The following is a 24,643-nucleotide window of genomic DNA, read 5'->3' on the forward strand; positions in this document are numbered from 1 at the left end:
CCTGCTGGCGGTGCATAATAGTACAGTAGTAGAAGGGTGCATCGGTTCCCCCTAGCGGCCCCCTGGGGTACTTCAGAGAAATAGAAGTTATCCAAAGTCGGACGAACTCTCCAAGACTGCGGATCACTTATACTTCATCTAACCCAGCGGTGAGTGTTCAACTAGTTCCTCGAACGGGTTCGAGGTGACATCCAGGCTATATATACGTGTGTGTATATAAGCTGTGTGGGGCTATGGTTGTGTGTACGTGCTGTGTTTAAGCACATCAGGACACGTGGATGCTGTTGTCTTGGTCTTGCAGATGTTGACTGATCGTGTGTGGACGGCGGGGGTCCATACAGCTGTTCTCCTCCCTAGGATCAGGGGTTCTAGTGGACGTGGTCCGCTTCAAGTACTTTATAGGAGTTCATTCTGCATATGTATACAGCACTGTATACCAACGTACACTGTATGTATGTGGCAGAAGGCTGATGTTAACAAACTCATAATGGTTCAGGTTAAAGTAGCTTAGCAGGCTAAGGAAATCATGGAACTTGTGTTTCGTGTGCGTGTGCGTGTGCGCTTGGTGGTGCATGGTGGATCAGCCTGAGGAAGTGGCGGAGCAGGCTGTTGAAGAATGCCGGGAATGTCCGGAGTCATGAGTCTGTGGTTCAGCTCCACTCATTTTCTTATTGATCTGTTTGTAATGCGTTTAAAATTGAAATCGTGTAAAAAACGTGAATGTGTATAGCTGCCTTTTTGGTGGGAAAACCCCCATGAAATAAAACTCAATAAACAAGACGGTAACCTCTTGTTTCTAACGAGTTCGTGTGGACCGCAGCTCTCCTACCTCAACGTGAGAAACACCGGGGAGACATTGATGTTCACCTTTTTGAATGGAACCCCTCAAAAAATCGGGTCCCCCCCGTGATGTCATCAGGTGACCACTTCCTGTTTAGATCTGCAGGTTGTAAACACGGTTGTCATGGTGATGTTTCGGGTTGCCACTGAAGCCTTTGAACAAAAGATCTATGCTCTCGAGCCGCGGCGCTATCAGGTGTCTGGGCTGGACAGCACCTCTCTACTGGTCTCTCAACTGGTCTTCTACTTGGCTATAGTGTGCTGGGACTCTGCTGGTCTCTCTACTGGTCTCTATACTGGGCAATAGTATACTAGATCTCTGCTGGTCTCTCTACTGGGAAACAGTGTACTGGACCTACAGACTTTGTTAAATGTCAATATACTGGTCTGTACTGGGTCTACAGACTGGGTCTACGGATAGTACACTAGTCTGTACTGGGTCTACAGATAGTGCACTGGTCTACGGATAGTGCACTGGTCTGGAATGGGTCTATAGACTGTGTTCTGGTCTGTACTGGGTCTACAGACCGTGTTCTGGTCTGTACTGGTCTGCACTGGTCTACAGACCGTGTTCTGGTCTGTACTGGTCTGTACCGGTCTACAGGCCGTGTTCTGGTCTGTACTGGTCTGTACTGGTCTACAGGCCGTGTTCTGGTCCATGGCTCACTGCAGCAGGTCTCTGGATGTCCGGTTCGCTCTAGAAAGAGCCAAGAAGAAAATATGTGGCTTGGAACACAAACTGTCCGCACTGTAAGTAGTTAAAGTATTACAGTACTGCTGTACTACAGAACTGTAGTACTGCTTTACTGTAGCAGAGCACTACTGCTTTAATGCAGTACTGATGTACTATAGAACTTCTGTACTATACAACTTTACTGTAGTACTGCTTTACTTCAGTACTGTCATACTACTGTCATACTACACTGTAGTACTAAAGTACTACAGTGCTTACGTTCTGTATCGCTCTGCTCGCTGACCAAGTATCGGTGATGTCATCGCAGCGCGACGGTTTCGGACGGCGAGGAGAACGAGGTCGGAGCGTTGCCATGGACGCAGAGCAAGGAGCTCAAGGAGTCCCTGGTGGACATGTATAAAGGTAACACACACACACACACACACACACACACACACACACACACACACACACACACACACACACACACACACACACACACACAAGAGGATGTACCACTGCGTTCCTATAGAGGGCAGACTTGTCCTGATAAATGTGATGTGATAGAGTGATAAAGTGATAGAGCGATTGATGGAGTGATAAAAGGATGGAGCGATTGATAGATAGAGAGATGGATAGAAGATACTGTAGAGAGACAGACAGAATGCTTGATATATTGATAGATCAGAGATAGAATCAATCACTCTGATAGAAAGAGAGAGATTGATTGATAGGGAGATGTATAGATAGTAAAATAAACAGACGGACAGAATACAGACAGCCAGAGAGTGCTTGATTGAAAGAGAGTTAGAGTGATAGATCGTAAGACAGACAGACAGATGTTTATCATGTACAGAATGACCTTATTGACCTATATCATATAGGTCATTCTGCACATGATAAACATCTGTCTGTCTGTCTCATATCATAAAGGCTATATGATATGAGCTATAACTATCGTGGTGTGATACATGATGTGGTGTGTGTGTGTGTGTGTGTGTGTGTGTGTGTGTGTGTGTGTGTGTGTGCGCTTTAGTTTGGGTTCTCTAGTCCTTAATGTCCATTTAAGTGTGTTGTTGTGTTGTAATGCGTGTATGTTGTGTGTGTGTGTGTGTTCTCTGGTCCTTAATTGGCACATAAGTATGTTGTGTTGTAATGTGTGTGTGTGTGTGTGTGTGTGTGTGTGTGTGTGTGTTCTGGTCCTTAATGTGCATATAAGTGTGTTGTAGCGTGTGTATGCTGTGTTTTAATGTGTGCGTGTGTACGTTGTGTTTAATGTGTGTGTGTGTGTTCTCTGGTCCTTAATGTCCGTATAATTGTGTTGTAATGTGTGTGTGTGCGTGTGTTCTGTGGTCCTTAATGACCATATATGTATGCTGTAGTGTGTGTGTGTGTGTGTGTGTTCTCTGGTCCTTAATGTCCGTATAAATGTGTTGTAGTGTGTGTATGTTGTGTTGTAATGTGTGTGTGTGTGTGTTCTGGTCCTTAATGTCCGTATAAGTGTGTTGTAGTGTGTGTACGTTGTGTTGTAATGTGTGTGTGTGTGTGTGTGTGTTCTGGTCCTTAATGTCCGTATAAGTGTGTTGTAGTGTGTGTACGTTGTGTGTGTGTGTGTGTTCTGGTCCTTAATGTCCGTATAAGTGTGTTGTTGTGTGTGTGTGTGTGTGTTCTGGTCCTTAATGTCCGTATAAGCGTGTTGTAGTGTGTGTACGTTGTGTGTGTGTGTGTGTGTTCTGGTCCTTAATGTCCGTATAAGTGTGTTGTTGTGTGTGTGTGTGTGTGTGTTCTGGTCCTTAATGTCCGTATAAGTGTGTTGTAGTGTGTGTACGTTGTGTTGTAATGTGTGTGTGTGTGTGTTCTGGTCCTTAATGTGCGTATCTAAATTCATGTGATGGGTGTCAACGCTGCGGGATCCAGCGGATGTGGGATTAGAGAGGGAATTTGCCAGAAGCCCATTTAATCAGACTAACACAGTTATTAATATTCATGCAGTCAGCTGGAACATGGGGGACAAAGAGCCTTCAGGAAAACGACAGGAAACTTTCCTTTTTTACCGCGGAAAATGTATTAAACACAGCTTAAAAAATTAATGGAATTTAGTTTGTACTGCGCACGGGAGGGGGAGGGGCGGGGGGGGGTGGGGTGAGAGGTGATTGGTTAATGGAGATTGGCCCGCTGATTGGCTCCCGGTCGTTCATGTTTTCCATCTTTGACAAGACTTCAAAGGCCGGTCTGAAGTCGAGGCATGAATGGTCATTTAGGAGGATTTGAGCACATTACCACACTGTAATTGTACATGAATAGTAATCAGCGCGGCTGGCGCAATTAGCCCTGAGTCCACAGAACAAGAGGGGGGAGATGAGAAAAGTTTCAAAGTGACGAAGAAGACGTTTGATAGTTCTTATTATCCGCGGAACGGCAGTCTGCCGTCTCCATGTCCTTCAGCAGACTCCAGGGTTCACGTGGAACTTTCTGGTTCAGCAGCTTCTCAAAACCTCAGCTACTTAACAACTCAGCAAAAGAGTTAGCCTGCCATGCTTACAACCTGATGGTATAATACGGTAGTATAGTGTGTGTGTGTGTGTGTGTGTGTGTGTGTGTGTGTGTGTGTGTGTGTGTGTGTGTGTGTGTGTGTGTGTGTGTGTGTGTGTGTGTGTGTGTGTGTGTGGGGCGCACCACTAGAGGGCAACATCTTCATTCCTTCATGCGCACCAACGCAAGTTTACCCACACACAAAGGTGCACGCACACACATGTAAGCATAAACACACACATGGGCATGTATACCCACACACAAAGGCCACTGAGCATGTACACACACATAAGCACAAGTATACACACACACATTAGCATGTACACACAGCTAAGCACACTTATACACACACACACATGAGAATGTGCACACACATAAGCACACTTGTATACACACACGAGCATGTACACACAGATAAGCAGGCGAGCGCACACAGCCACGCGGTCCAGCGGCCTGCTCCGGTGTGTCTGGGGTTCTGTTTGCGAATTAACAGGCATTTTAATTACACCTGAGGAGATGAGCTTGTTAAGGGGGCTCGTTAAGACACATTAACGAGGTGGACATTTAAATGCTCTGTGTGCTTTGCAGAGCGACTAATTGTTCACGCAATTAGAGAGAGAGAGATGCAATACAGGGCTAATCTCACGCTGTTTTACCACTTACTGTGTGTGTGTGTGTGTGTGTGTGTGTGTGTGTGTGTGTTAGCTAATCCAAACGTCAACCAGGAGCTGAGACAGTGGCTGTCCCCAACTCACGGCTACAGCGGCGCGACCCACAGCCACCCGCCAGGGTAAACTGGGAACACTGGGAACACTGCAACCTACACCCTGTTGGAGCTACACCTCCTAGCTACACCTCCTCGCTACCCCCCACCTCTTAGCTTCACCCCTCACCTCCTAGTTTCACCTCCTAGCTTCACCCCCTAGCTTCACCTCCTAGCCTTCTCCCTGAACCTCCAGAGCTGTAAAATCCCCTGGTTCTTGTTTTCAGAGCCGTGCTGCCCAAACCCGTGGACACATTCCAAGGTGAACCTTATCTATATTAATATAGGTCTATGTCTTTAGATTATATATAGAGAGATAAAGAGATATAGATCTATGTCTTCATATTATATATCAACAGATATATATAAATATAAACATAGATCTATATCTCTATAAATATATGATATACAGACATCGATCTATATTTATATTTATATATGTGTGTATGATTGTCTCTCTGTTTGTTCCTCAACCTGTCTGTCTGTCTGTCTGTCTCTCTGTGTGTCTGTCCGTCTGTATCTAACCCTGTCTGTGTCTGTCTGTCCGTCTGTCTCTAACCCTGTCTGTGTCTGTCTGTCCGTCTGTCTCTAACCCTGTCTGTGTCTGTCTGTCCCTATCTGTCTCTCACCCTGTCCGTCTGTCTCTCACCCTGTCTGTGTCCGTCTGTCCTTCTGTCTCTCACCCTGTCTGAGTCCGTCTGTCCGTCTGTCTCTCACCCTGTCTGTGTCCGTCTGTCCGTCCGTCTCTCACCCTGTCCGTCTGTCCGTCGGCAGGCGCGGCCCGTCTGCAACGCTCCTCCTCCAGTCCGGCTCCAGTCCCGAGCGACATGGAGGCGTCCCCTAGCCCCGCCCCTTTCCCCCAGACGGACACCAGAGGCCACGCCCCCTCCCTCCAGGCGGACGGTGGTGGCCACGCCCCCCCGGGCTCCCCGGACACCAGGTAGGGTGTGGGTGTTGTGGCTGAGCTGGTGAGGCAGGGAGGGGCGGGCTCTGGCGGAGCTCTACCCCGTGTGCTCCGGTACGGCTGCAGAGCCCAGGCCGAGGGAACCGCCAGCCGCTCGGAGCCGTATAGAAACTCTGGCACTCGGGGTATGAATATGCCTTACGTTGACACGGCGTGGTAAACAGTGCTGAAGTCCTTGTAGGGGCTTAAACATGTAAATACTCCAAATGTGCAAACATACATGCTTACACGCGTCAGATTATTGCGCGACTGCATCAGGCTTATGTGCGATTAGTGATGCGCCTTTACGTTGCGCACAGCGGGAAGCTCAGCCAGAACAAAGCTTCGGCTTGTTGACTCTTCTTTTACACTACTGTATTTGCATGCTAATAGTAGCACGCAGGGTGGTAACATGCTAATGGTAACATACAGGCCGTAACATGCTATTATTGGCACACAGGAATGCTAACATGCTATTATTAACACACAATATGCTAACATGCTAGCATTAGCACACAGGATGGTAACATGTAAATATTAGCACATATGACTATATAATGCTAATACAAGCCACAGGATGCTGCTAACATGCTAGCATTAGCACAAAGGATGGTAACATGCTAATATTAACGTACAGGACGTAACATGCTTATATTCACACACAGGATGCTAATATGCTAATATAAGCCACGGGATGCTAACATGCTAGCATTAGCACACAGGATGGTAACATGTTAATATTAGCACACAGGACGTAGCGTGCTAATAATAACACACAGGATGGCTCGAGAGCCTTGGTGGGAGGGCGAGGTGGACAGTGTAATAGTAAGGAGAGAGTGTAATAATGAGTCGACAGTGTAGTAATAAGGAGAGGGAGAGTAATAATAAAGGTGATTAACATGCATGCGACTCTCTATATTAGTTTAAAGGTCACTGTGCTTCTGTGATAAAGTCAATATGAAGTTTCTAACCCCTTCGTAGCAATACTGCTGTTACGATCTCTGCCTCTACGCAACATCTCTCTCTCTCTCTACAATTTGTCTCCATCTCTACTGACGATTTCTCTTTTTCTCTCTCTCTCTCTCTCTCTCTCTCTCTCTCTCTCTCTCTCTCTCTCTCTCTCTCTCTCTCTCTCTCTCTCTCTCTCCAGATCAAGAGGTCTGAGCAGAGAGAAGAACGTCTCTTTTCTGCTGAAGGAACTCGACTCCCTGAGGGCCGTCAACAGCAAGGTACTAATATATAAAGTATCACGTATCTAGAAAATATATAGAACATAACATATATATAACATGTATAGATCATATAACATGTATAGAACATATAACATATATAAAACATATATAGAGCATACATATAGAACACATACAGAACATAACATGTATAGAACATCTGTATAACAAAGAACACATATAAAACATAACATATATATATATATAGAAGATGTATAGAACATATATAGAACATAACATATATATATGTATAACGTGTGTGTGTGTGTGTGCAGCTCCAGCTCCAGCTGGTCCACCAGCAGAAGGAGGTGGAGGAGCATCAGCTGGGAGAGGAGTTCAGGACCTCCCCTCAGCTCCTCCCTCAAGGTAGCTCCTGTCTCCTAGCTCCTCCCTCAAGGTAGCTCCTGTCTCCTAGCTCCTCCCTCAAGGTAGCTCCTGTCTCCTAACTCCTCCGTCAAAGTATCTCCTGTCTCCTAGCTCCTGTCTCCTAGCTCCTCCCTCAAGGTAGCTCCTTTCTCCTAGCTCCTCCCTCAAGGTAGCTCCTGTCTCCTAGCTCCTCACTCAAGGTAGTACACTCCCCTCTTTATATAACCCCCACCATTGTTTATATTTGTTCCTTTCTCCTGTCTCCTAGTCCCTTCCCAGTCTCCTAGCTCCTCCCCCTGTCTCCTAGTCCCTTCCCCCTGTCTCCTAGGTCCTCCATCAAGGTGACTCTGAGCTCCTCCCACTGTATTCTAGCTCCTCCCCTTTGCTCCTTACGCCTCCCCCTGTCTTATAGCCCCTCCCCCCAGTCCCATGGCCCCTCCCCCGGCCTGGGGGTTTCCAGCAGGTATGGCGGTGGGGCTCGTTGGGATTGGCCGGTGTTGTAGTGAGGCTGGTTCTGATTGGCTGGTGCTGTAGTGAGGCTGGTTCTGATTGGCCGGTGTTGTAGTGAGGCTGTTTCTGATTGGCTGGTGCTGTAGTGAGGCTGGTTCTTATTGGCTGGTTTTGTGGTGAGGCTGGTTCTGATTGGCTGGTGTTGTAGTAAGGCTGTTTCTGATTGGCTGGTGTTGTAGTGAGGCTGGTTCTGATTGGCTGGTGTTGTAGTGAGGCTGGTTCTGATTGGCTGGTGCTGTAGTGAGGCTGGTTCTGATTGGCTGGTGTTATAGTGAGGCTGGTTCTGATTGGCTGGTGTTGTAGTGAGGCTGGTTCTGATTGGCTGGTGTTGTAGTGAGGCTGGTGCTGTAGTGAGGCTGGTTCTGATTGGCTGGTGCTGTAGTGAGGCTGGCTCTGATTGGCTGTGGGGTGTCAGCTGTCTTCCAGGAGCTGTGCGCCGCCCAACGGGAGCGGGACCAGGCTCTGATGTCACGGCTGCGTCTGGCCAATGAGGAGCGAGATGAGGCCCTGCTCCGCGCCAAACGGCTCCAGCAGCAGGAGGAGTACGCGCACACACTCACACACACATTACCACACATACAGACACATACACACTAACAAACATACACATACACACTAACATACTACCACACACACACACACACACACAATTCCAGCTTTATTCACTATTTTCTCTCCTTCACATTTCTTCCTCTCCCCTTTCCCTACTTTCTCCATTCCACCGAAAGGGAGTGTTGTGAGTATGTAGCGAATTGCGAGTGTGTCTGTGTGTGTGCGTGCGTGCAAAAGAGATGGATTCCTGGTTGCTCCAGGAAGGCAAACAGTTGCACATATTTACTCATCGTTGTTCTTACGTCCATCTCATTATTGGTCATATTTGTGTCGGTAGGATGAACTGCGTGTTTAACCTATGAACATGAACTACTGGTAAACAGGTAGCTGACCCCCGTCAGGGCGTCTCGGCCAGTCCTGCTCCTCCATGGTACAGCGCGTAGGAGGTTCCTCCTCGCGCTCCGTGTGCCAAGGTCAAGTAGCAGTGGAGTGATTGAAGCGTGCAGCGGAACGCGGGCGCCGGGCCTTTTATTAAAGTGCATTAGAGCAGGCTTTGGCTTGATATTGAGTGTGTTCTTTTAAATAGTGGAGTACAGAGGAGTGTGTTGGTTTCGGTGTGCGGGTGCTCCCTGTGGAGCGTAGCGGGCGGACAGCTGCCGCTACATTATTACATTATTAGCTGCTGCCTACCTGGAGACCGGGCGCGTGATGAAACAAGCCTCCCCGGGGAGCCTCTTATCTCGTCTTAGCTCTCGGAGCCTGCTGGAGCCTCGAGGCTGGAGGCTGGAGGCTGGAGGCTGGATGATGACGTTCCCTCCAGTCTGCCAGCCAGGCTAACGCTAGCTCCACGAGCTAGCACTCTGCGCAGCACTGCTAAGATAATGCTAAGCTAACACCCTTCTCCAGCTGACGTGGCTTTGTTACAACCCCACTGGGTTACAACCCCACCGTCTAGGGGGTAGTGGGGGAGGTAACAGATGTTAAAGTGGCTGTGTTCTGGGTATAGCGGAGTAGATTGTGGGTGAACAATAAAATAATGGAAACAGATGATGATGGTGAACACGGGTTTACTGGTGAACACAAAACAAACACAGCACCACTATGCAGCCGGGCATTGGGATTTGAGTGTTGCCAAATAAAGGAACCGAACGAAACAAAGCTAAGCTAACAGCCGACACAGGTAAACATAGCTTACCAGCTGCAGACCACCGCATGTCCGCCTCCCTGAGGGTAGGATACCCTGGGTAGGAACGCCTACCCTCATGTTTCTGAACAGAGAACAGCCCAGTGTTGTCAATGTATAGAGGCCTCTGGCTTACCTGTCCCAAGACCGCAATGGAGCAGCCAATTACAGACCAACAGATACTACAGACCAAAAGATAGTGGGGCCAACAAACGGTTCAGAACAAACGCAAACAGGGGAGACAGGAAACCGAGGGACAATATCGATCATATAGTAAGCATTTATATATAGGCAATATCTAGGATGTAGCAGTCTCTCTAAGGATCTAAAGTCTCTGGAGATACAAACAGGGCCAACCTTAGCAGACCCAAAATGAGAGCCTAGCCAAACCGGCTTTTAAATGTGGAGCAGGTCTGTGATGTGTTTGGTGGATTCAGATGAGCTGGTTTGTAGAGAAGCGATGATGGATTATTGGTTAATTGACTGTCACCTGACAGAGGGAAACAATGAGACAGCAACATACAAACAGTGGCCGTAACAGGCTACCGCTAGGCTAACGCTTGTCTCACAAAGCTAACGCAGCAGCATTGCTAGGCTCAAGCTAGGTTAATGCTGGGCTAACTTTCTTCTCACCGAGCTAACACGGATACCGCTAGGCTAATGCTAGGCCACTGCTAGGCTAATGCTCCTCTCAGCCAGCTAACACTAGCATGTTGTCATGTTCATAGTTGAGTGTTATGATAAAGTTTAGCATGTACTACCTCATATGATAAGGTATAGCTTGACCTTCATTCATGCTGTCTTCATGTCTATTCTAGGATGGAGGATATAACCCCAGCATTTAATATGGTGAGCGCGCACACACACACACACACACACACACACACACACACACACCTGTGTGTATATATCATATCTATTGAATACCATGTGATGCCTCCAGGACCAGGAGGTGGAGGAGGTCCTGGGTGTAGTTTAATGTACAGTGTCTCCAGGACCAGGAGGTGGAGGAGGTCCTGTCTGGGTGTAGTTTAATGTACAGTGTCTCCAGGACCAGGTGGTGGAGGAGGTCCTAGGTGTAGTTTAATGCTTGATGTCTCCAGGACCAGGAGGTGGAGGAGGTCCTGTCTGGGTGTAGTTTAATGTACAGTGTCTCCAGGACCAGGTGGTGGAGGAGGTCCTAGGTGTAGTTTAATGCTTGATGTCTCCAGGACCAGGATGTGGAGGAGGTCCTGGGGGGCCTGGCGGAGGCGGACTCGGCCCACTCCGTCCGGCAGAGGGGGGCGGTCCTCCTGGCTCTGCTCCAGAAGGCCCAGCAGCGCCACCGTGACATCACCACGCAGGAGATGACGGTCCTGATCGACGAGAGGGACCACGCCGCCACCAAGGTACGTTACCACGGTTACAGAAGGGGCTGTGTTACCATGGTTACAGAAGGGGCTGTGTTTCCGTGGTCACAGCAGGGGCTGTGTTTCCGTGGTCACAGCAGGGGCTGTTTCCATGTTTTCAGCAGGTCTGTGTTGCTATGGTTACATTAGGGGTGTTTCCATCTTTACAGCAGAATTACGTTGCCATGGTTAGAGAAGGGCTGTGTCCATGGTAACAGCCGGGTTACGTTGCCATGGTTGCAGAAGGGCTGTGTTTCCATGATTACAGCAGGGCTGCGTTGCCATGGTTATAGCAGGGCTGCGTTGCCATTGTAAAAGCAGGGCTGCGTTCCCATGGTTACGGCAGGACTGCGTCACCGTTGCGATGCCGGCTGCATTCACATGGTTACCACGGGGCTGTGTTTCCATGGTTACAGCGTTTAGCTATCTCAACGATGCACACACTAACACATTGTCTAGCTGGCACGTAGTAAACATCGTGATGGAGGCGTTGCTGTAACACTACGCTGTTGGCGCGCCCGAGGGGAACGGAGCCCAGCTGGCTGAGTCAGGGTCCAGGTGTGGGAGCCATACACAACATGTATGATATATCAAATATTAGAGAGAGAGAGAGAGGGAGAGAGATCCCTCGCTCCCTCTCCTCATCTCTCAGGGATTAACTCTGTGCTTCCTGAGAGCCAAGGAGACTTCTGGGAAATATTCTGGAGGATATGAGAACCAGGGAGAACCCTTTGTCCCTCTTTCTCCCGCTCCTCAAACTCTCTCTCTCTGTCGTTATTTTTTCTCTCTGTCTCTTTGTCTCTCTCGTTCTCTCTCTCTCTGTCTCTGTCTTTCTCTCTTTCTCTTTTTTATCTTTCTCTTTATTTTTCTCTCCCTCTGTCTGTCTGTCTCTCTCTCTTTCTCTGTCTGTCTGTCTGTCTGTCTGTCTGTCTGTCTGTCTCTCTGTCTGTCTCTCTGTCTGTCTCTCCATCTCTCTCTGTCTCTCTGTCTGTCTCTCTGTCTGTCTCTCCCTCTCTCTGTCTGTCTCTCTGTCTCCCTCTCTAATTGTCTTTCTCTCAGCTCTATTGCTCGGTCCCTCTCTGCTGAGCCAATATCCGCGTTATTACGCTGGGCGGCCCACTGCTGTCCTCTGATTGGTCAGTTATTGAGCTAATATCTCCTTTATTACAGCAGGGCCCCACCGGCCCCAGCCACCCACCACGGACCGCCGGCCACATCCCAATACATCTAGCTAGACCACCACTAGCCGGGCTGCATCCCAATACATCTCACTAGACCCGTACTAGCTGGGCCGCATCCCAATACATCTAGCTAGACCACCGCTAGCCGGCCGCATCCCAATACATCTAGCCAGACCACCACTAGCCGGCCTGCATCCCAATACATCTCACTAGACCCGTACTAGCTGGGCTGCATCCCAATACATCTCACTAGACCCGTACTAGCTGGGCTGCATCCCAATACATCTAGCTAGACCACCACTAGCTGGGCTGCATCCCAATACATCTCGCTAGACCACCGCTAGCTCTATAGAACCGATTTATCTAGCTCCATGCTACGTTCAACGGTTTAATTTCATGGTAGACTTCCTCTTTGTCTCCAGTTGAACCGTCTGGAACTACTGACCAGAGAAAAGAACCAGGCAGCACACGACGCCTGCAGGGTAGGCACACACACACACACACACACACACACACACACACACACACACACACACACACACACACACACACACACACACACACACACACACACACACACACACACACACACACACTCGCTCTCGCTCTCGCTCTCTCTCTCTCTCTCACACTCTTCCTGTGTTAACTTTTTAGGTTAGGGAAGGAGGTGTAGAGAGAGGAGGAGGAGGAGGAGGTGTAGAGAGAGAGAGGAGGAGGTGTAGTGAGAGAGAGGAGGAGGAGGAGGTGTAGAGAGAGAGGAGGAGCCCCGGGGCCCCGGGGCCCAGAGAGGGGGGCGCTGTGCAGGGTAGCACTGCAGAGAGGAGGAGGTGTAGAGAGGGAGGAGGAGGTGTAGAGAGAGAGGAGGAGGAGGAGGTGTAGAGAGAGAGAGGAGGAGGTGTAGTGAGAGAGAGGAGGAGGAGGAGGTGTAGAGAGAGAGGAGGAGGAGGAGGAGGTGTAGAGAGAGGAGGAGGTGTAGAGAGAGAGGAGGAGGAGGAGGTGTAGAGAGAGAGGAGGAGGAGGTGTAGAGAGAGAGGAGGAGGAGGAGGAGGTGTAGAGAGGAGGAGGAGGAGGAGGTGTAGAGAGAGGAGGAGGTGTAGAGAGAGAGATTAAAGGAGAGCAGAGGTGTGGGAGAGAGAGGAGGTCGAGGGAGGCGGTAGAGGAGCAGGGAGGAGGTGCAGGAGCAGAGCAGTCTGCAGGGGACCCCCGGCCCGGAGCTAAAGGTCACAGCGTGCCCTGCGTCCCCCCAGGCCGGACGGGCTCATTTGGGTACGGCGGTGATGAGGAGGCGCTCCGCTGGGGGGGTACATATTGACGGAGGGTGGGGCGCTTTGATGCCCTCCTGGTCCTCCGGCCTTGAGGGGACTAATGAGAGAGGAGGGGGGCTGGCAGAAGGTCCCCCCCACTGCTCCATATTCATATCCATGGTCCTACTGGTCTGAACTATCTCACCGACTGGTGTGGTGCCTCTCTCCTCCTCTCCTCTCCTCTCCTCCTCTCCTCCTCTCCTCTCCTCTCCTCTCCTCTCTCCTCTCTTCCTTTCCTCTCTCCTCCTCTCCTCTCTCCTCTCTCCTCTCCTCTCTCCTCCTCTCCTCTCCTCTCTCCTCTCTACTCTCTCCTCCTCTCCTCTCCTCTCTGCTCGCCTCTCTTCTCCTCTCCTCTCTCCTCTCTCCTCCTCTCCTCTCCTCTCATCTCTCTCCTCCTCTCCTCTCCTCTCTGCTCCCCTCTCTTCTCCTCTCTCCTCCTCTCCTCTCCTCTCCTCTCCTATCTGCCTGCTCTTTTCCTCTCCCCTCTCCCCTCGCCAAATAGAGCGGGGAGAACGCACACACACACAGCCAGGGGTGTGTGACTGCGTCCCCTGTTTGTGTGTGCGGGTGCGTGCGAGTGGGTGCCTTTGTGTGCGTGCGTGCGTGCGTGTGCGAGTGCTTGCGAGTGGGTGTGTGTGTGTGTGTGTGTGTGTGTGTGTGTGTGTATGTGCGTGCGTGCGTGCGTGTGCGTGTGTGTGTGCGTGCGTGCTGGCCCTGAGCTGAACTCAGACCCGGCCGCTCTGACGGGCTGAGGGGTTTGTTCAGGAGGAGCTGGAGAGAGCAGAGCGGGAGAGAGACCGGGCGCTGGAGCAGAAGCAGCACCTGGAGGAGGAGATCACCAGGTCAGAACCACTCAGCAGCTGGTATCACCAGGAGAGACAGTAGCAGGTATCACCAGGAGAGACAGTAGCAGGTACCATCAGGAGAGAGAGCGGCAGGAGAGACAGGAGCAGGTATCATCAGGAGAAAGAGCGGCAGGAGAGACAGTAGCAGGTATCACCAGGAGAGACAGAAGCAGGAGAGACAGTAGCAGGTATCACCAGGAGAGACAGTACCAGGAGAGACAGCAGGAGGTACCACCAGGAGAGACAGTACCAGGAGAGACAGTAGCAGGTATCACCAGGAGAGACAGTAGCAGGTATCACCAGGAGAGACAGTACCAGGAGGGACAGCAGCAGGCACCACCAGGAGAGAGAGCAGCAGGAGAGACCGTAGCAGCTACAGGACAGTTGTAGAAGAAAAAAATAATTGAAAATAATAAAACTGCAAAGTGGACGCATCATTTAACGGCAGTCTGCTACCGGTGGACACTGGGAGCTACCCAGTACAACCACAGTATTCTACAGGTTCTGCTGGGAGCCACTTTCCTCTTTGGGACACCGTCATCACCGTAACAGTGCGCACAGCACGAACAGTAACACATCAACCTGATGTGTTACTGCTCGCGACTGGTCAGCCCTCTCTGTCTGCCTCCAGGCTCCAGGGCGAGTCCCGGCAGGCCCTCTCCCCGGCCCCGGGGCCCAGAGAGGGGGGCGCTGTGCAGGGTAGCACTGCAGGCCAGGAGCCCCTGTTGACCCAGCCCACCCAGCCCTCCAGGCAGCAGCAGGACCTGGAGCAGAAGCTCCAGGCCTCCCTACAGGCAGAGAGGGAGGCCTGCGCAAAGATACAGAAGTAAGTCACCCCTACCTTCATTCTCTCATCCCTCTTTCATTCTTCCACTAGCATCATCTCTCCATCTCTTCAACCTGTCTCACCTCTATCATCATTCTGTCTCTCCTCCATCCTCCCTCCATCCTTCTGTCTCTCCTTCATCATTCTGTCTCTCCTCCATCATCTCTCCATCATTCTCATTATTATGTCTTGCCTCCATCCGTGTGTGTGTGTGTGTGTGTGTGTGTGTGTGTGTGTGTGTGTGTGTGTGTGTGTGTGTGTGTGTGTGTGTGTGTGTGTGTGTGTGTGTGTGTGTGTGTGTGTGTGTGCGTGTGTGTGTGTGTGTGTCAGGTTGGAGCGGCTGGTGGAGGTATTGAGGAAGAAGGTCGGAACCGGCAACCTCCGCTCTGTCGTCTGACCCCGACGACCTCTTGACCTCCTGACCTCTTGACCCCTGGTGACCTCTTGACCTCCTCCTCCTCTCCCAGGGGGTTTGGCGTTGTTTCGTTTATATATTCCCGTCTAGCATTACAAACACTACATAATACTATATTTATTATTGAAATATGAATTTCTAGTATAACAAACACAATATAACATTATATTTAATTATTTGAATAAGAATATCTAGTATCATATACACTATACTACATTATATATCAAGATATTCATATTTTTGTAATAGTTGAAATATGCCGTACTCGTGTTCCAAACCCAAAATTTGTATTGATATATTCTGGTATTATTAAGGTCAATGTTACTTCATTCCTTTTTATTGTTCTTGATAATCATTATTATTAGATCATTAAATATGTGCCCAATATTCTGGAGTTGTTCTAATGGAGAAGTTTTTGCGTTCCTCTCGGCTGTGATTAGTTTTAGTCTTGGTGGTGGAAAGTGTCTCCTCTCAGTGTTTTAAGTTTTAAGTGTTTTAATATAGAGCGACATGCTCAGGGACTGGCTTTTCATTTCCTCTGATTAAAAACAAGTGGGCCTACTTTGGTTTCCCCAAACAATTTGACTCTAAATAAATCACTGCCTTTTCTTCATTCCCCTTGCTGTGTCATTATTCAATATAATAGTAGTATTTATTATTATCATTATATGACACCATACATTTGTGCCTAAATAGCAGATGAAGTAGAGATGAGACGCTGGATGTCCAGGGGGGTGGAGGCGATGATCCCAGGTGGAGGTCTTGGTGGAAGTCTGGCTTGAGTTCAGGGTGGAGGTTTTGGGGGCGTCTGGGTGGAGGTTTGGGTGGGGGTCTGGGTGGAGGTCTGGGTGGTATGGAGCTGCAGAACGAGGCTGTTGGATCTAAACGAGACGGTGGTCCCTTCAGCTCCGTGTTGACTCTAGCTTCCCCTCCTAAAGTAGACCAATTTTAAAAAGCTCACGGAAAGAAAGAAACGATAGTGATATTAATTTAGCCGGGAGTGACAAATCAGTCCAAATGATCTCACGCTTCAAGACTCCCAAGATTTTATTTTGTCAAGTTATTAAAAAATAACTTTATGATGAGTCTGAGCCCTAAAAGTGAGAGGTTCCATTGTGTTTGGAGCTCTGTGTTTGCGACCTCGCTACAGGAGGTTCCTTCAGGGCAGCTGTCTGCTGTTGGGTTTCATCGTGTTTTCCTCCTCTGACCTATTGGCCCCGTCTGGCTGTTGAATGGCCGCAGGGTCAGCCAGGCTAATGGTAGAGTTAGGGTTCACTAGGTTAACCGCAAGGTTAGGATTAGCTGGGCTAAGTGCCGGTTGGTTAGCTAGGCTAGCCCCAGGGTTAGCTAGGCTAAGTGCAAGGTGAGGGTTAGCTAGGCTAAGTACAGGGTTAGCTAGGCTTGGCCAAATGCAGGGTTTCCTAGATAGGGCTAACAAGCGCAGCGTTAGCAAAGCTAGGCATAATGCAGGGTTAGGGTGGCTAGACTCGTGGCTAGAGCAGGGTGAGCGCTAGGTTAAGTGCAGAGGTAGCTGGTCTTACTGCAAGGTTAGGGTCAGCTAGGTCAAGCACAGGGTTAGCTAAACTAGGCTAACCTGCTCACATTGAACAAATGGGTCTGTTGTCTGGCGCATTGGGACTGTGAACAAGTCCTCCCTTCTGCTCTCACTCGCGCTCTCTCTCTCTCCATCCCTCTCCATCCCTCTCCATCCCTCCCTCCATCTCACTCACTCTCTCTCTCTCCCTCCCTCCATCTCTCTTTCTCTCTCTCCCTCTCCCTCCCTCTCTCTCGCTCTCTCTCTCCCTCCATCTCTCCCTCTCTCTCTCTCTCCATCCCTCCCTCCCTCTCTCCCTCACTCCTCCATCTCTCCCTCTCTCCCTCTCTCTCTCCCTCCCCCATCTCTCCCTCTCTCTCTCTCCGTCCCTCCCTCCCTCTCTCCCTCACTCCTCCATCTCTCTCTCTCTCTCCCTCTCCCTCCCTCCATCTTTCTCTCTCTCTCGCTCTCTCTCTCTCTCCCTCCATCTCTCCCTCTCTCTCTCTCTCCATCCCTCCCTCCCTCTCTCCCTCACTCCTCCATCTCTCCCTCTCTCCCTCTCTCTCTCCCTCCCCCCATCCCTCCCTCTCTCTCTCTCTCCGTCCCTCCCTCCCTCACTCCTCCATCTCTCTCTCTCTCCCTCTCCCTCCCTCCATCTCTCTCTCTCTCGCTCTCTCTCTCTCTCTCCCTCCATCTCTCCCTCTCTCTCTCTCCATCCCTCCCTCCCTCTCTCCCTCACTCCTCCATCTCTCCCTCTCTCTCTCCCTCCCCCCATCTCTCCCTCTCTCTCTCTCTCTCCGTCCCTCCCTCCCTCTCTCCCTCACTCCTCCATCTCTCTCTCTCTCTCTCTCTCTCTCTCTCGCCCTCTGCTTTGCATACTAATAATGTCGTCCCAAGCGGGGTGCTGGTGGTGGGCGACCTTAGCCGCCGTCCGCACGCCAAACAATTATTTTCGCGTCGCTTGTGGTCTTGTAAATATCAACGCTTTGTGACCCAGCGGCGCCCCTCCCCCCCTCCCCCTCCCTCCCCCCTCCCCTTCCTCCCCCCTCCCCCCCATAGTTCTACAGAGAGAGAGGGAGAGAGAGAGTTAGTTCGAAGCGAGATATTCCCACAGAGAGAGATAGTAGGCTACTAGAGAGATAGAGAGATAGGTGAAGAGCTAGAGAGAAAGTCAGAGAGAGAGAGAGAGATAGTTATGCAGAGAGAGTGAGGTTTTAGAGATAGAGAGATCGTTCTACAGGGAGAGAGAGAGAGAGAGAGAGAGAGAGAGAGAGAGATCGTTCTACAGGGAGAGAGAGAGTGAGAGAGAGAGTGAGAGAGAGAGAGAGAGAGAGAGAGAGAGAGAGGGAGAGAGAGAGTGAGAGAGAGAGAGAGAGAGAGAGAGAGAGGGAGAGAGTGAGAGAGAGGGAGAGAGGGAGAGAGGTTTAGAGACAGAAAGGAGAGTGTAGAGAAGAAAGGGGAGGGGGGGTGAGGAGGATAAAGGAGGTGGTCTGGTGGGGGGGCTCTGGTTCGGACCCTACATCACTAGCCCCCCCCCCCCCCCCCCCAACTCGCGCGCCTCGTAACCGTGGAGATGGCACAACTTGGGTGTCCTCGCGCGCCTAATCCCTGGCTCCGCCCCCATGTGTGTTTCTCCCGCCATAATCCGCGATAATCCGCGATAATCCGCGGCGTCGCGAGGACCGGCGCGACGGCTTCACTCGGTTGGCACCGGGAAGTTTCCTCCTTCTTTAAACCGCGTCCGAGTTTTACTTTCTGTCACATTTTCCTGAGGATCGACGATGTTTGATCCACCTGATCTGTGATCAGTGTGTGCAGCTGTAGGCCTACTCTAGCGTCACCATGTCTTTATTATTGATATTATTAAAATAATAATAGGATGATTGTTATTATAGCCTAATTGTAATAATAATAATAATAATAATAATGACGATGATAATAATGATTTTGACCTAATTCATATAATTACTGGTCCGATTTATAATAATAATTATTGTAATAAAAATTATAAATATTTATGATTAAATATAAGGCTATTAAATTAGATACGCGGGTCAGGCCGTACTGGTACCTCTCATTTTGAGGTAGAGAGCTGAATTCTATAGTTCACTCTCTCACCCCCGGCAGAGGGCCGTCACGAGACGCCCGGCCGCTGTAGGCTTGTCCCTGTCTGATTGGCTAATTCAGTCCATTATCTCCACCATAGAATCCGAATAATCAGCTCAATATTGGGAGGTTAACCCCACGGCGGCGGCCCGGTGTTATCACGTTTCCCCAAAGGGAGCGGGGTCCAGAGGAGCCCCCAAAGACCTGCTCCGGGACCACCAGCGCTACTTGGCTGGCTGCGTCGCGGCTCCACAAAGCCCTAATAAAGTTCCTCCGTATAATTTTTAATGGAAAGGCAGCTGCTTGTTAAAGCTGCTTGAGGATGGAGCGATCCTCTTTGAATCCCTCTGCTCCTTTCTCCTCCGCTCTCTTATGTGCATCTGAAGGGGGCTGCTTTGCTCTTTTCTTGGCCAAGCACAATTGTGTTATTGGAGATAATTAATTCAATCCCCATCAAAAGGCATTAGTCTCTGCCTGGCCCCGCGCTGAAAGGAGCGCAGAAGAAAAGTCTCCTTTTGATGTGGAGGACCCGCGGCATTGTTGCCCGCATCGCTCCCCATACGGCCGCGAGGAAGAGGGAGGACGGCACCGCGAGGCAGGGCCCCGCTGGGAACATATGTCCCACATTACCGGGTAGGACCGGCCCGGGATCACTAGTCCACTCATTACTGAGTAGGACTGGTCCTAATCAATACTACACACTAAAGGACTGGTCTGGGATCAGCACTGAGTAGGACTGGTTCTGATCAGTGCAATCACTGAGTAGGACTGGTCTGGGACCAGTACTACACTCATAGCTGGGTAGTGGTCAGTAGGATACTACCCTGCGTGGAGGTCTTGCAGCAGTAGAGCGGTGAGCGGGGCGGGAGGGAGACGATGTTGTTCAGGGCCTGCGGAGAGTAAACAAGGACACGGTAAATAACGACAAATTGTACGGCCGGTAGGGCTGTATTATAGGGCCAGAAGGTAGGTCTTTAATATAGGGCTAGAAGATATAGGGCTTTAATATAGGGCCAGAAGGTAGGTCTTTAATATAGGGCTTGTAGATATAGGGCTTTATTATAAGGCCAGAAGGTAGGTCTTTAATATAGGGCTAGCAGATATAGGGCTTTATTATAAGGCCAGAAGGTAGGTCTTTAATATAGGGCTTGTAGATATAGGGCTTTATTATAAGGCCAGAAGGTAGGTCTTTAATATAGGGCTTGTGGATATAGGGCTTTAATATAGGGCCAGAAGGTAGGTCTTTAATATAGGGCTAGCAGATATAGGGCTTTATTATAGGGCCAGAAGGTAGGTCTTTAATATAGGGCTAGTAGTTATAGGGCTTTATTATAGGGCCGGTAGGTAGGTCTTTATTATGGGCCTACAGGTTAAGGGATATATTATAGGCCTGTGGGAGAGGTGACATGACTGCATTATAGCCCTACAGTAGGTACTATAGGATAGGGCCTACAGTATATGCCTACTACTGTGATAGCCTGTACAAGGCCGACAGGTTACGCTTAGGACTATATGATGGTGCCTGGTTATAGGTGTGTGTTTCAGGCCTACAGTGGATAATATAGGACTGTATCATAGGCCTACAGTTGAAAATATAGGGCTTCATCCCTACAGTAGATTATTTAGGACTGTGACTAGAGTAGATTATATAGGACTGTATTGTACGGCCCGCAGTAGATTAAATATAACTATTATGTCCCTACAGTAGATTATATAGGACAGTATTATAGTTTTACAGTAAATAGGTCTGTTTTGTTGGGCCTTCAGTAAATGATATAAAACTGTTGTATTGCATACCGTAGACTATGTTGGACTTTGTTTTAGGCCCATAGTAGATAAAATATAACTGTATTATAGGCCTAGAGTAGGTTATAGGACTGCATTTTATGGCCTACACTAGATATACTAAATACTAAATATATTTGTAATAAAGGCCTGAAGTAGATTATATAGAACTTTATTTATGCCTACTGGTAGTAGATTATATTAGGGCCTGCCAAACAAATATGTGTTGTTTTGAAAAGAGTGAAAAACATTTCATAAAACAGCTGCGCTGCAGAGGACAAGAAAGAGTTACTCCTCAATGTCCGTAGGTTGGTCATCTCCTGTCTGTGGTCACCTGTCTGTGGTCAACTGACTGTGGTCACCTGTCTGTGGCGACGTGTCTGTGGTCACCTGTCTGTGGTCACCTGTCTGTGATCACCTGTCTGTGGTGATGTGGTGACCTTTCTGTGGTAACCTGTCTGTGGTCACCTGTCTGTGGCGACCTGTCTGTGGTCACCTGTCTGTGGCGACGTGTCTGTGGTCACCTGTCTGTGATCACCTGTCTGTGGTCACCTGTCTGTGGCAACGTGTCTGTGGTCACCTGTCTGTGGCGACATGTCTGTGGTCACCTGTCTGTGGCGACCTGTCTGTGGTCACCTGTCTGTGGCGACCTGTCTGTGGTCACCTGTCTGTGGCGAGGTGTCTGTGGTCACCTGTCTGTGGCGACCTGTCTGTGGTCACCTGTCTGTGGTGACGTGTCTGAGGTCACCTATCTGTGGCGACCTGTCTGTGGTCACCTGTCTGTGGCGACGTGTCTGTGGTCACCTGTCTGTGGTCACCTGTCTGTGGTCACCTGTCTGTGGCGACCTGTCTGTGGTCACCTGTCTGTGGCGACGTGTCTGTGGTCACCTCTCTGTGGCAACCTGTCTGTGGTCACCTGCCTGTGGTGATGTGGTGACCTGTCTGTGATGTCTCTGGGGACTAAGGGGGTCCCTAGAGGGGTCCCCAACACTAGAGGGGTCACTAGAGGGGTCCCCAACACTAGAGGGGTCCCCAACACTAGAGGGGCACTAGAGGGGTCCCTAGAGGGGTCCCCAACACTAGAGGGGTCCCTAGAGGGGTCCCCAACACTAGAGGGGTCACTAGAGGGGTCCCCAACACTAGAGGGGCACTAGAGGGGTCCCTAGAGGGGTCCCCAACACTAGAGGGGTCACTAGAGGGGTCCCCAACACTAGAGGGGTCCCCAACACTAGAGGGGCACTAGAGGGGTCCCTAGAGGGGTCCCCAACACTAGAGGGGTCACTAGAGGGGTCCCCAACACTAGAGGGGTCCCCAACACTAGAGGGGTCACTAGAGGGGTCCCCAACACTAGAGGGGTCCCCAACACTAGAGGGGTCCCCAACACTAGAGGGGCACTAGAGGGGTCCCTAGAGGGGTCACTAGAGGGGTCCCCAACACTAGAGGGGTCCCCAACACTAGAGGGGTCACTAGAGGGGTCCCCAACACTAGAGGGGTCCCCAACACTAGAGGGGTCCCCAACACTAGAGAGGTCCCTAGAGGGGTCCCTAGAGGGGTCCCCAACACTAGAGAGGTCCCTAGAGGGGTCCCCAACACTAGAGGGCTCACTAGAGGGTCCCCCACACTGGAGGGGTCCCTAGAGGGGTCCCTAGAGGGGTCCCTAGAGGGTCCTCCACACTAGAGGGGTCCCTGGAGGGGTCCCTAGAGGGGTCCCTAGAGGGGTCCCTAGAGGGTCCTCCACACTAGAGGGGTCCCTAGAGGGGTCCCTAGAGGGGTCCCCTGCCCTAGAGGGGTCACTAGAGTGGTCCCTAGAGGGGTCCCTAGGGGTCCCTAGAGGGGACACTGGATGGGAGAGGGGTCACTAGAGGGGTCCCTAGAGGGGTCCCTAGAGGGGTCACTGGATGGGAGAGGGGTCACTAGAGGGGTCCCTAGAGGGGTCCCTAGGGGTCACTGGATGGGAGAGGGGTCACTAGAGGGGTCCCTAGGGGTCACTGGAGGGGAGAGGGGTCACTAGAGGGGTCCCTAGGGGTCACTGGAGGGGAGAGGGGTCACTAGAGGGGTCCCCTGCCCTAGAGGGGTCACTTGCACTAACATATCAATAAAGAGCTGAGGGGCGCGATATGAGATCTGATCTCTTTATGAAATATAGGATCCACTAAGCCTCACTGCCGACAAATTAAATGAATCGTTCATTTTAATTCACACTCATTTCTATATTAATTTCAATTTTCTAATGCAAGCTATAGGGTTTTTCTATTTGACATGAGGCCATTTAATAAAGTGAATTAGTTATAAATTAAAGTTTATACTAAAATATGGAAATGATTGTAAATACAAGGGATGGTGGAGATCGTGTGAGCAAAGCCGTGGTTAACACAGAGCCAGTGATAAATACCTTATAATATAACAACTAAATGGATGCTTTATAGCCCCGATTAGATTCGCTACAACAATATAACAATTATTACCCTATCAAAACCATAAATAATGTACACCCTTGAGGTCCGGATGATTGAATTAAACCGACTAATTGATGAGTCGCGAGCTCCGCTTCAAATCCGCTCGGATTCCACGCGCTCTCCTCTCGCGCCGTTCCTTCGCACCGTGGGAGCCAATCAGAACCTCCGGCCAATTAAGGTAATTAAACCCATTTCACGGTTCCTCGGCCAAATACCGTGTAAATACCCGATCAAAGTGGACGTGTTCCGGTTCAGTCGCCGCCGTGTAGGGCGATGCGACACAAAAGAGGCGCCTGTGGTTCTCCTTATAAAGCTTTCTACTTTAGATTAGGGCTGTGTGTAGTATTATACAGCCTTTCTACTTTAGATTAGGTCTGTGTGTAGTATTATAAAGCCTTTCTACATTAGATTAGGGCTGTGTGTAGTATTATGAACCCTTTATACTTTAGATTAGGGCTGTGTGATATTGGGGATCCTTGATCCCGTGTTTCTGTTGGGTTTGGCTGTGGTCGCCGCAGCCCCGGGGGATGAAGACATTAAAGAACCGCAAAACACGATTAACATTTTCTATTGTTACATCCGTCCCGCAAATCATTTAAAACATATTTAAATAAAAATAAAGAAAAAAGCAAAAACACAACGGCCTAAAACTGTAACTATAGGCTTTGGGTTCAAGTTGAGGAAGTCATATAATGTAATTATATAGAGTGTAAATAAGCAGTTTTATACATTATACAACAATCACTTTTTATTTAAAAGGAGCAATAATAAGTTAAGAACATGCAAAGTCTTCCAAAGCAACAGAGTGAATCCACAGTGAAGATCACTTCTGAAAGGAATGGTTTCATTCTCTTTAAACACATTTTAAGCGCTTCTTGGTGCGGTGTTTTATATATTTCAAGAATGTAAATAGGCTACGTTTGAACCTAAACGTCTCAAAATGTGTTTGAACACATTTAAAACGCTTCTTCGGGGATATTTTTTTTGTAAGTTTGGAGACACTTCAAAATCCAAACGAGGCGCCGGAGAGCGGAGCGCCTATGAGGGTCTGGAGGACCCCCGGTCGGGACCTCTCGCTTCTGAAGTGGACTTTAGATAATACATGAACAACATTTTCAACACAGGGTGCGGTATAAATCCCGGGTCCATGCAACCATCCCCGCGTCCCTCGGCGCGGCCCCCCCGCGCCCCGGGGCGCCGTGGAGATGCGCC

At 49.8% G+C, this 24,643-nt stretch overlaps 1 protein-coding gene across 1 annotated transcript; it reads left to right on the forward strand.

Moving 5' to 3' along the window:
* Positions 1 to 75: 75 nt before the first annotated feature.
* On the forward strand, positions 76 to 16,163 carry mipol1 (mirror-image polydactyly 1). The gene is made up of 14 exons (XM_079752850.1): positions 76 to 149; positions 1,842 to 1,936; positions 4,751 to 4,835; positions 5,036 to 5,070; positions 5,583 to 5,748; positions 6,902 to 6,980; positions 7,256 to 7,346; positions 8,272 to 8,398; positions 10,410 to 10,440; positions 10,803 to 10,979; positions 12,583 to 12,642; positions 14,230 to 14,306; positions 14,941 to 15,135; positions 15,466 to 16,163. The coding sequence occupies exons 2-14, from the start codon at positions 1,927 to 1,929 to the stop codon at positions 15,530 to 15,532; spliced, it is 1,200 nt and encodes a 399-aa protein (XP_079608976.1). The 5' UTR covers positions 76 to 149; positions 1,842 to 1,926; the 3' UTR covers positions 15,533 to 16,163.
* Positions 16,164 to 24,643: the final 8,480 nt, after the last annotated feature.

Source organism: Pollachius pollachius, assembly GCF_949987615.1.
Source record: "Pollachius pollachius genome assembly, chromosome: 15".
NCBI lineage: Eukaryota > Metazoa > Chordata > Actinopteri > Gadiformes > Gadidae > Pollachius > Pollachius pollachius.

Bases quoted from the DNA above. Each gene is read 5' to 3' on its own strand.
- mipol1 (XM_079752850.1), top strand. The intron at 8,399-10,409 runs GTACGCGCACAC...TGTCTATTCTAG, and splicing joins CGGCTCCAGCAGCAGGAGGA to GATGGAGGATATAACCCCAG. The intron at 12,643-14,229 runs GTAGGCACACAC...GGGTTTGTTCAG, and splicing joins CAGCACACGACGCCTGCAGG to GAGGAGCTGGAGAGAGCAGA.